We start from the raw sequence: 13,042 nt of genomic DNA on the forward strand, positions 1-13,042 counted from the left end.
GTCTGGTCTAGTATGTGATAAGTAGATTAGCTTACCAACCAATCTCTGATACCTCTCCTTCTCAACAGGTATCCCACAGTCTTCAACCCTCTTTATTGCTTCAATCGGGGTTTCACTGGGTTTGCATCCAAACATGCCGGTTTCAATTAGGAGATCAGTAACATACTTTCGCTAAGAAACACCAATTCCCTTTTTCGTTCTAGCAACTCCCATGCCCAAGAAGTACCGCATTTGTCCCAAGTCCTTAACTTCAAATTCAGTAGCTGGAACCCTCTTCAATCTATCCATCTCTACCGTATCATCCCCAGTTAGGATTATATCATCAACATATACTATTAGAATTGTTTTCTTGCCCTTTTCAAACTGTTGGAAGAACAGGGTGTGATCTGATTGCCCTTGTCGATATCCTTGGTTCTTTATTACTTTTGCAAATCTGTCGAACCATGCTCTGGGAGATTGTTTAAGTCCATACAGGGGCTTCTTGAGTTTACACACTCTATTTTCTTCACCTTTCCTACTGAATCCTGGCGGTATAGTCATGTAAACTTCTTCTAACTCACCATTTAGAAATGCATTCTTAATGTCAAGTTGTCGTAGTGGCCAATCTAAATTGGCTGCTAAGGATAGGAGGGCCCAAACTGTATTCAAGTTTGCCACTAGTGCAAATGTCTCCGTATAGTCAATGCCATAAGTCTGTGTAAAACCTTTTGCAACAAGCCTAGCTTTATATCGTTCAACTGTCCCATCAGATTTATGTTTCACCGTGAAGACCCATTTACAAGCAACTGGTTTCTTCCCTTTCGGCAAATCCATTAACTCCCAAGTTCCATTTTTTTCTAGAGCCCACATTTCTTCCATGACCGCCTCCCTCCATTTAGGTATTTCTAGGGCTTCCTGAATGTTCTTTGGAATTCTCGTCCTGTCAAGGTTAGGGACAAAAGCACGATATCCTATAGACAAACTTTTATAAGACATGTATGTAGACTAGGGATATTGAGTACATGACCTGGTTTGTTTTCTAATTGCAATAGGTAAATTGATGTCTTCAGGTACAATATTATCAAACGAGAGCTCTATTACCGGATCAGAATTGGGTGTGGACTCATGATTATTCGGAGCCATCACCGGTTCCAAAGCTCTTGGTGCCTCAGGTATGAGATTCTCCCTATTCTTTTTGTTTGGCTTTCTTGAGTAAACATGTATATCTGCGTTGTTTTGTTTTCCTGTATCTCCCCTGAGATTAAGCGCTCTTTTGTGTGCGGCAGGTCAGGAAGTGAAACAATGGAAGACTCAATAGATGGGTTAGGGAATAAAGCAATGGGAGGCTCAATAGATGGTACAGGTTCAAATGGTACATATTCAGTAGTAAAGAATTCAACGAACCGATCTTCACTCCATTTCTCCCCCTGAAGAGAGGTCTTGGAGAAATAAGGAGTGGTTTCAAAGAATGTGACATCCATGCTAACAAACGTCCTTTTTGAGACAAGATCATAGCATTTGTATCCTTTCTGGGTAGGAGAGTAACCAATGAAAACACACTTAACAACACGAGAATCCAATTTATCCCGATTGTAAGCATGAACATGAATAAATGCAGTGCAACCAAAGATTTTTAGCAGAAGACTGGAGGGAAGGCAGGATGTAGGAAAAAAATTCCTGGAATTTCTAGAGAGGAGTGGCAAAGGAAAGTACTCGACTCAACATTCGATTAATGAGATGGGTAGCTGTTAAGATGGCATCTCCCCAAAAATAGTTTTCCATGTTTGTAGTGAACATCAAAGCCCGAGCTATTTCAAGTATATGTCTGTTTTTTCGTTCAGCAACCCCATTTTGTTGAGGGGCGTCTACAAAAGAACTCTGATAAATAATCCCATGTCCTTGAAGATAAGTTCCTAGAATTTCATTAAAATATTTTGTACCATTATCAGTACGTAAAATTTGATATTGAGTCTGGAATTGTGTTTGAACCATAAAATGAAAATTGACAAAAATGGAGCGGACTTCTATTTTATCTTTAACAAGTAAACCCAACAAAGACGAGTATGGTCATCAATAAAAATAACAAACCATTTTGTATGGGTGCGATTGGGAGATCTTGAGGGTCCTCACAAATCACTATGAATCATAGTAAACGGGCGGGATGGTTTGTATGTGGAAGATGGGAAAGAGGCACGTTGGTGTTTTCAAGCTCACACACTTCACATTGAAACTCAGAAGACTTTTTATTTGAACATATAGATGGAAACAAACGTTTTAAATATTGAAAATTTGGGTGACCCATCCTAGAATGCCATAACAAAAGTTCATTCTCTCTAGAGATAGATACAGAATCACAAATTGCAATATTATATTGTTTACTCAAGCTTGCCTCCTCAAAGTAGTAGAGTCCTTCATACACCTTAGCAGTGCCAATCGTCTTCCCTGATGACAGGTCCTGAAAAACACAATGAGATGAAACAAATTTAGCAGAGCAATTGGAGTCTTTCGTTAACTAGCTGATAGATAACAAATTGCAAGATAACTTGAGAACATGGAGGACAGATTTTAAAGTTACAGAGTCAGATATGCGAATACTTCCTCTACCGGCGACTGGTGAGAGAGAACCATCTGCAATTTTGACTTTCAGATTTCCAGCATATGGTGAATAGGATGAAAACAATTGATAAGAACCAGTCATATGATCAAATGCACCCGAGTCAATTATCCATGGTGATTTGTAATAGGATATAGTATTTAAGGCTGACAAATAATTACCTCGGTGAGCCAGAGAACCAGTGGAAGACTAACCCGATGTTTGAATTGAGGAAATCATTTTATACAATTGATCCAACTGCTCAGGGCTGAATGCACTACTTGAAATATTATTGGTTTTTTCACCTTGTGGTTTTTCAGTTGAACAATCAGCAGTAGCCCGATACCCACAATTTTTTTTTATATTATCTCGGCTTCCAATCTGCAAGTTTTTCATGAATCTCCCAGTAGGTGTCTTTTGAATGTCCTAACTTTCGACAATTTTCGCACCAAATTTTTCCTTTTTGTGGCCTTTGTCCATAACCGAAGCCCAAGCCCTCAACATTTTTTGACATTAGGGCCGAGACTTCAAGCTCCATGTCTTTTCGGGTTAGGGCTGAGATTTCAAGTGCACGGTGCGTTTTCAACGTCACCTTGCGGCGACTCTCCTCATGCCGCACCTCTGTGAAGACCTCCCGAGTTGAAGGTAGGGGACGCCGGCGGCCAAGGATCCTCCCTTGTACATCATCCAGATCACGATTGAGACCTACCAAAAACTCGAACACCCTCTCATTCTCGAGGCATCGCTTGTACTATATGCTGTCGCCAGAGCACTCCCACTCTTCATCAACGCTGAGGTCAAACTCTTGCCATAGGGTGGTCATCTCCATGAAGTACTCGGTGACCTCCCTTTCTCCTTGCCGCAGCTGCCACAGTCGGTTCTTAATCTCAAAGATTTGGGAGTAATTTTCGGCATCAGAGTATGTCTCGCAAACTGCGTCCCAGACATCCTTCGCCGTTGGAAGGAACAAGTATATCTTGCCGATTAAGGGCTTCATCGAATTTATGAGCCACGCCGTCACCATGGAATTCTCGGCTTTCCATTTTTGCAGAGCTGCGATGTCGGTTGTGGCGAGCTTCTTCCGTTCGCCGATAAGGTATCCTAACCTCCCTTTTCCTTCAATCACTAGTATAATGGACTGAGCCCATTCACGGAAATTTTTTCCGTTCATTTTCTCCACTGAGAGTGGAAAGGCCGTGTTGTCTAGCCCCTGCGAACTCACGGTTGAGATGATGTCAGAGTTGCCGTCGAGAGTTTCAAAGGAACTCGACCCTCTACTGTTGATGGCGTCGTCTGCCATAGTTAGCTAAGGTTTAGGAACCCTAGCTCTGATATCATGTAAGCAGAATTCTATATGAATAATTCTTCTATTCAATTTACGTATGTACATCCTAATCTTTTATAATACAATCAACTAATCTAAATAAGGAAATAATCTCCCTACAGAATAAAATACAATAAAATAAAATCTCCTACGTTTATCCACCTTCCTAATATATTCATTATTCACAAAGATACTTGGGATTTTAACAAAGTGATTGTAGCATTTTCCCTTAGTGTTTGAATCCCTATGGCATAAGGTACTCAAGAGTGAATTACGACTCCATAGGAGTGGCTGGGATACACAGGTGGGGGAAGTACTTCTCCCATTCATCCTTGAAAATTCATATCTCAAATTTTCCTTGCTTTCCTTTCTTTGATTCGTTATAAGGTAGGAGATGGTTCTAGTGTTTGTTTTTAGGAGCGTGGGGATATGCCCTTTTGTCATGGTTTTACTTGTATACACAATATTTCCAATATTCATGATGCTCCTAATTTACACATCTTTAGTCAAGGTTGTTAATTTTGGTCTGAATGTCCTTTCCATCAGGTTTGCTTTCATTATATAGAAGAGATTTACATAGTTGTTGTCTGATTTTCAGCACTTAAATGCTGCCAGATTTTCAGCATTATTTACAGCCTAATCAGCATTATTTACAGCCTGATTGCCTGATTTTCAGAACTTAAATGCTGCCAGATTTTCAGCATTAATTACAGCCTAATCAGCATTATTTACAACCTAATTTCCTGAATTATCTCTGTTAACATCCCCCCTCAAATTGATGCTGGTAAATCAAGTAATATCAATTTGTCAACCAAAAACTGATGTCGATGCCGAGAAAGAGCTTTAGTGAATATGTCTGCAGTTTGACGTTCGGTGGAAATGTGAGGAAGAGTAATCACTCCTTTGTCAAAGGATTCACGTACGGAATGGCAATCGACTTCGATATGTTTCGTACGCTCATGGAAGACAGGATTAGCGGAGATCTGAATAGCACTGGTATTAGCGGCATGAAGAGGAGTGGAGTGAAACTGAGAAAAACCGAGTTCACTCAATTACCCATGAAGCCATGTGATTTCAAAGCATGCGGAAGACATAGCATGATACTCAGACTCAGTGGAGGACTTGGAAACTCTATCTTGCTTCTTACTCTTCCAAGAAATGAGTGCATTGCCTAAGAACATGCATCAGCCAGTAACAGAGCGACGAGTATCCGCACATCCAGCCCAATCAGCATCACTATACCCCACCAACTGTAAGGAAGATTCCTTAGGAAAGAACAACCTGCGTGTAGAGGTGCCCTTCAGATATCAGATGATGCGGCGAACAGTGGCTAAATGAAGATGTCGAAGAGCCTGCATAAATTGACTGACTTGCTGCACAGTAAAAGAAATATCAGGACGAGTAATCGTAAGTAGTTCAAATTCCCAACAAGCTGCCGATACAAGGATGGATCTGATAGAAACTCTCCTTCCTCTTGACTAAGCTTAAGATTTACCTCCAAGAGAGTAAGAACAGAATTACCCGATTGGAGACCAGCCAATGAAATCACTTCCTGCGTGTATTTGTGCTGGTGTAACAACATACCAGTCGGAGTAAGCTGCACCTCAAGGGCAAGAAAGTACTGCAAGAGACCAAGATCTTTCATGTGAAAAGAGGCCTTGAGATGCTGTTGTAATTGCTTAATTAACTCAATATCAGAGCCAGTAATTACAATGTCGTCAACATATACCAGAAGCAATACAATTCCTCCAGAAGTCTTGCGCAGAAAGAGAGAGGAATCAAAGTGACTTTGAGGAAAATGAAAAGCAAGCAGGGTAGAGCGAAATTTATCAAACCATTCACGCAGAGCCTGTTTCAGTCCATACAAGGATTGGCGTAGCCGACAAACCTCTAAGGAAGGTGTAGCAAACATGCCGGGAGGTGGAGACATATAGATTTCTTCCTTCAAATCCCCATGTAGAAAAGCATTCTTCACATCTATCTGTCGGAGAGACCACCCCTGCAACGCAACAAGTGCCAAGATAATCCGCACAGTAGTCATTTTGGCAACAGGTGCAAAGGTCTCTTCATACGATGAAACTATGGGAAAGGGTAGTTGAACAAAGATTAAGGTTAGAAACGAAGATCTCAAAAAATCAATTTGGTTTTATGCTTGGGAGATCTACCACAAAAGCTATTTATCTTTTAAGAAGATTAATGGAAAAGTTTAGGGAAAAGAAGAGGGACTTGCATATGATATTTATTGACCTTGAGAAAGCATATGATAGGATACCTAAGGAAATTCTATGGTAGGTTTTAAAAAAAAAGGGTCTATGTTGTAGGTATACCGATGTCATTAAGGATATGTACGATGGAGTAATGACTAGTGTAAGGACTATAGATGGAGAAACTAGATCAAGGATCTGCTTTGAGTCCTTATCTTTTTGCTTTAGTGATGGACCAATTGACTAAGAGTATTCAAAAGGAGGTTACATGGTGTATGTTGTTTGCAAATGATATTGTATTAATTGACGAAACTAGGGACGGAGTAGAGGCTGAGTTAGAATTATGGAGAGAAGCTTTGGAATCTAGAGGCTTTAGGATATGTAGAAATAAAACTATATGAAATGTAATTTTAGTAATGATAGGAGGAATATTGGAGCCAAAGTTAAACTTGATGATAAAGAAATAAATAGCACTTGTAGATTTCGATACCTTGGATCTCTTATGCAAGCTAAAGGAGAAATTGAAGATGATGTAATGCATAGAGTTAAAGAAGGATGGTTAAAATGGAGAAATGCTTCAAGTGTGCTATGTGATTGTAGAATACCCTTAAAATTGAAAGGGAAGTTTTATAGGACAGCTATAAGACCAGCTATGCTATATGGATAGGAATGTTGGGGGACGAAGAAACATAATATCCAAAAAGTAAAAGTTGCCGAGATGAAAATGCTTAGATGGATGAGTGGTATAACATTGAAAGATAAATTACGGAATGAACATATTCATGGTAAGTTAGGTGTAGCTCCTATAGAAGATAAGATAAGGGAGGGACGACTCAGATGGTATGGACACTTGCAACGTAGGCCTTATAGTGCACCTGTGAGGAAGAGTGACTTAGTTACTGTGGGGGGCAGTAGAAGGGGTAGGGGTAGACCTAAAATAACTTGAGAGGAAATAGTAAGTAAGGATTTAATATCCTTGAATCTATCAAAAGAAATGGTCCATGATTGCAAAAATTGGCAAAAAAGAATTCATATAGCCGACCCCACTTAGTGGGACTAAGGCTTGGTTTTGTTGTTGTTGTTGTTGTTGCAAAGGTCTCTTCATAATCAATACCATACTCCTGTCGGTTCCCAAGAGCCACGAGACAGGCCTTATATCTGTCTAGTGACCCATCAGACCGATACTTGACTGAATATACCCATTTACAACCAATAGGTTAGACACCAGAGGGACAAGTCACAAGATCCCACATGTGATTATCTTCTTGCATGGCCTGCTACCAACATGCTTGGGTGGCTGCCTTGGTATATGAGTGAGGAACAGAAACAATGTCGAGAGTGGCAGTAAGCGAGGTATGAGGAAAACCATACCTATCCGGTGGATGTGTAACCCGAGTGGAGCGCTAAGGAACCGCAAAATCAATTGATGGACTAGTGTCTGGAAGGGGCATTGAAGAAGGAGGAGGACGTCAATGATACACCACACCTGGTTTAAATCGCTCTATAGAAGAAGACACATCATCAAAAGCGGGAAGAAGAGTATTAGGTGTATCAGAAATAACCTGAGATTGAAAGAAATATTGATTTCAAAGAAAATTACATTTCGGGAGATCCGGAATTTGTTTGCATGAGTATCATAACAAACAAATCCTTTTTGAGTAGGACTATATCCCATAAAGGCACACGTGACAGACTGGGCAGCAAGCTTGTGACGCTCAATAGGTGGTAGATGAACAAAATAAACACACCCAAAAGTATGAAAGGATTGATACTCTAGAGATATGCCAAATAATCGAAAATAGGGAGAATCATAATTTAGAGTGGCAGTAGGCAAACAATTGATCAAATAGACAGCAGTAGATAAAGCTTCTACCCAGAACTAAGAAGGTACAGAAGAATCAATCAATAAAGTACGAACGACATCTAAGAGATGATGATTCTTACGCTCAAGGACTCCATTTTGTTGAGGGGCATAAGGACAAAAACATTGGGAAATGATCCCCTTTTGCTGAAGAAAAGTCTGAAAATAATGAGACATGTACTCCCCCCTGAGTCGGAGCGTAAAGTTTTGATACAAGTACTAAATTGTATCTCGACAAACACAACAAATTTTTGAAAGACAGAAAACACGTCAGCTTTAGAGCGGAGAAAATATATCCAAGTGAATCGACTATAAACATCAATAGACGTCACAAAATAACAATACTGACCATGAGAAATAACAGGACTCACACCCCAAACATCAGTATGCACAATCTCAAAGCAATTAGAAGCACAACTACCATGCGCAAAAAGAGGTAAAGTTTTACTTTTACCAAGAAGACAAGTAGCACAATCAAAAGATACAGGAGAAGAAGAAAAGGAATCTTTATTGCCTAAAAAACCATGTTTCATAAGATTAGCCAAGACAACAGAATTAGGATGACCCAATTTCTTATGCCAGACTTCATTATTATTGGCAGTAGTTGTACAAGCAAGAGAAATAACATTAGGAATACAAAACTGTAAAGGAAATTAATGTCCCACTTTAGGCCCCTTCACAATCACCGTGCCAGACACTTGATTCTGCACAAGACAACCACCACGAGAAAAATGAACATCACAGTTATTATCTACCAATTGTTCAACATAAATCAAATTGGTAGACAATCCAAGAGAGACAAAAACATCACGAAATGAAGAGCCCAAATGACCAATAGCAGTAATTGGAAGAGTACTACCATCAGCAATTTATTATTTTGCGTGCCTCTATACTTACGTACACCATGGAGACCCGTAATATTACCAATCATATGATTAGAAGCGCCTGAATCAACAATTCAAGAAGTTGAGTTAGTAGTCATACCTTGCAAGCCTAAGGCCGTAAAAGCAAACACAATCATCTGTTGGACCATTGCTAGTGTGAGAACAGACGAGTTAGAGCTTACAGTGGGTGGCGTAGAAGAAGAATAATAGGACTGAACAACAGCCTGAAAAGCTTGGGATTGGCGATTTTGAGGTCGCACTCAACAGCCTTTGATGATATGGCCTTCTTTCTTGCAGTAGTTACAAACTTTATAAGGACAGTTACAAGCAATATGACCAAACTCCTTGCAACTAAAACACTGCAACTTGTTCCTCCCTCTCCCTTGTGCTGCATATGCTACATTCACAGCCTCAGAAAATACCTTCTCAGAAGTCATACCCATCTGAGTGGATAACCACGGTTCTTCACGCAATAAATCTCCCAAACAAATATCCAATGAAGGAACCGGATTACAATTCAATAAACTGGTTCGAACAGGCTCAAATTCAGGTTGAAATTTCATCAAAAACTGATCGCGTTGACTCTCAGCATGAACCGCTTGAAGAGTCACGAGTGCCGTAGGTGAAACCTTAGCATGAACAATAGCAGAATACTCGCTCCAAAGATGAATAAAACCACGTTAAAATTGTTCGATAGGTAAATTACCTTGACTGTAATTACCAATTTCCAACCCCAATTGGAACTTCTGAGCATTGTGATCTTGGTGGTAAATACGGTGGAGATAATCCCACATAGCCTAAGTAATAGTAAAACAACGAAGATTGGTCACAAGGTGAGACTCAATCGTCCCAAAAAGCCAAGAGATCACCTTAGCATCCTCGACCTCCCATTGTGCAAATTCCTTTTCATTAGTGGGAACTTGAGTAGAACTATCAATATGATTTGATAATTCGTTCCCTTTCAAGAAAATTTTAAATTTGAATCCCACGTAGAGAAATTCTTTCCAGTAAATTGAACAATAGTCTTTTCAATAGACATGATGAAAGGCACTAAAAAAAAATAAGCCCAAGCAGTCAACCAAATAAACGGCAAGCCTAACTCAAATTAGATCCAAATCCAAATAATATGAGGTCTGCGGACACAACCAGGTTACAAAAGACCAACAGAAATAAAAAAACAAGATCAAACACGGAAGGCCCAGATCAAACACGGAAGCCTAACTCGAAATACCTGCCCTGTGTGAAAAACGACAGAGCAGAGGAAGAATCACAGCACCTTCGTCGATCACACCAGGAGGAGTCGAAGCTGCTGACCACCACAGAAACTGATGACAGCCACAAAGATGCACAGCCACCACGAGAAAAAAACACCGAGATGAGTAGCCCGCAACGAAGGACAGCGTGCGCAGCTAAAAAAAAAATTCTGGCAGCCCCAAACAAAACTCAAAACCACCAAAGTGGACACCACAAAGAAGGCCGACACCCACAAAAAGCAAGAAAGAGCTTGCTGAAATCGAGAAAAAGAAAAAAAAAAAAAATAATAATAATAATAATAATAATAATAAAAACAGCAATGAGAATCGCACCAAGTGATTAAGACCAAAACGATGGAATCAAAAGAGGGGCTTTGATACCATGTTTATTTTGGTCTGAATGCCCTTTCCATCAGGTTTGCTTTCATTATATAGAAGAGATTTACACAGTCGTTGCCTGATTTTCAGCACTTAAATGCTGCCAGATTTTCAGCATTATTTACAGCCTAATCAGCATTATTTACAACCTAATTGCCTGAATCCGTTAACAAAGGTCACTTCAATCTTTCTTGTAACATTTTCTTTTCTTGCATTTAAATGATAGAGAAGTACATTAGTTTTCTTTTGAGTTTAATTCTTTGTTCTTATCACTTCCATACTTCTCAGGACAAAAGACACTGGTGTTTGAAACAGTTATGGTATTTTCTCTCGCAAATCCTCTTACCGTTATATTGTTAAGCCCCCCATATGATCGTTCTTTTCCCTTGAATAAATTTATTTGAAAGACAATAAGGCATAAGGTTAAGACATTTGTTTGGTGCACTATTTTGAATAAGATTAATACCAACTATTTGCGCAACCTATTAAGGCTTTATCACCTGATATTTGTATGTTGTGCAATCAGAATAGGCAGCTGCTTAGCTCTCTTTTTTTTTTTTTAGGGGGGGGGGGGGGGGGGGGGGGGGGTTGGAGATTATGGTGTTATATTTTTGGCATTGTTCAGGAAGAATGTTGGGTTAGTCCAAGCACTTTGGAGGAGCTGTTTCTCATTAGTTTTCAAGGTTTTGGCTGGAGGAAAGGGGTTAAGAGTTTTATGGTCTTGCGCTTCAATGACCATGCTGTTGTGAATTTGGTAATAGAAGAATGTGAAGATTTTCCCAGGTAAAATCTCCCAAGATGTTAGCTTTGGGAGAGGGTGTTTCTTCATGCCTCTCTATTGGTCTCAGTTACGGGCGCTTTTCCAGGAGTTCCAATGTCCACATTTAGAGCAACTAACGCTCTTTGCTACATTGATTTGTTATGACTTCTGTTGGTCCCCATCATAAATTGTGGATTTCTGGTCCCCATCATACATTTCGCCGTGTGACTTGGAGGTCACGAGTTCGAGGCATGGAAACAGTCTCTTGCAAAATGCAAGGTAAGGATGCGTACTATAGACCCATTGTGGTCCGCCCCTTCCCCAGACCCCGCATATGCGGGAGCTTTGTGCACCGGGCTGCCCTTTTTTTAGCTTTCTAAATTAAAATTTTAAATTTAAAAAATAAATAAATACGAAGCATCCAGAAACATGGTACAGTTGAAAAAACAAAGGCTCTATGAAGCCACAGTTACTTCTATGTCAACTTCTAGGCTAGAACAATTTCCACTCACAAACATGAGCAATAGCATCTTTGTACAGTAAAGGAATGACATTCAAAACGAGAACATAGCATGCAACCGAGTTCAATATTTTGTTTTGCTTCTGACTGGAAATAAATGTTAAACAAATACATAAAGTTCAACAATTGAACCATTAAATAACAATAATAATACTTCAAGGTAAAAATCGTAAAGCCATACCAGCATTGGCTGGAATAGTCCAGGGAGTTGTAGTCCATATGGCCAAGCATAAATCTGGAAAAAATTCCCCTAACAAACCACCTGAAGCTGGAGATGCACTAACTAATCTGAAAATAGTGTATATACTCTTTGAAACATGCCCCTCAGGATACTGCATAGAAATTTGTAGGTAAAATAGCAAAGAGGAACCATGATACTCCTGGTAGATAACATAAAAAAAGAAACCGCAACAACAAGGAGAAACAACACCCCCCCCCCCCTCCCCAACCACACCCAAAAAAAAAAACAAGAAGAAGAAGAAGAACTGATAGGTCAAACATTTACCTCTAACTCAGCCTCCGCAAGAGCAGTATGTGATGAAGGACTCCAATGCACAGGCTTCATTCCTCTGTAAACATGTCCCTGAAGGGCCATCTGGCCAAATACCTCAATCTGACATATAAATAATGACCAAGGACAATTTCTCAGAAACTTGAATAAAACATAAAATGTAACAGGTAGAGCCTTTTTATCTAACCAGAACGACAAATATCGTTGGCAATTATGTACTATACAGAGAAATCTTATCAAACTATGACAGAGCTCCAAATCTTAATTGTGAAAAGTAATGAAAGTGCAGATGCAGACATGTATCATAAATTCATTGCCTACAGACAGCCATACTTCATCCACTACATTTTATCTTGATAATTGAGTAGTTGACCATGATTTTTTGAAAATTGCAGAATAACGGACGTTGCTGCCTCAACAGTTATTATCTATTTTAAGCACTTACAAAAAGTCAAATGAAAAAAAGCAGTAGCAGCTACCTGCGCAGCTTCATATTGAGGATCTAGAGTTAGGTAAGGATTATTCCACTCTCCCCAGACTCCATAACGCTGCAATTATTCAATGAATATAATTAATGCTTTGACTGTAAACATAATTAAGTCCAAGAGTTCCCTGACAAAGTGTCTGCAGTCATTTGTAACTGGAAATCAATATTTTTTATAGATAAATAAACATACAACGAATCTAAGTATCCTGATTTTAAAAAGGTTATATAAGGCATACTAAAATACTACACTGATATTTCGATACTGATACAATGTTTTGTGCCTATAAT

General features: G+C 39.4%; 1 protein-coding gene across 1 annotated transcript in view; it reads right to left on the reverse strand.

Moving 5' to 3' along the window:
- Positions 1-13,042, reverse strand: part of LOC131150297 (isoleucine--tRNA ligase, chloroplastic/mitochondrial) — a 66,594-nt gene that overhangs the window by 41,183 nt on the left and 12,369 nt on the right. Inside the window, exons 7-9 of the mRNA XM_058100925.1 lie at positions 12,747-12,815; positions 12,262-12,369; positions 11,938-12,088 (exon numbers count right to left, since the gene is read on the reverse strand). Of these exons, the coding sequence (XP_057956908.1) occupies positions 11,938-12,088; positions 12,262-12,369; positions 12,747-12,815 (328 nt within the window). The remainder of the gene's footprint in view (positions 1-11,937; positions 12,089-12,261; positions 12,370-12,746; positions 12,816-13,042) is intronic.

The sequence above is a fragment of the Malania oleifera genome, chromosome 3 (genome assembly GCF_029873635.1).
Source record: "Malania oleifera isolate guangnan ecotype guangnan chromosome 3, ASM2987363v1, whole genome shotgun sequence".
NCBI lineage: Eukaryota > Viridiplantae > Streptophyta > Magnoliopsida > Santalales > Ximeniaceae > Malania > Malania oleifera.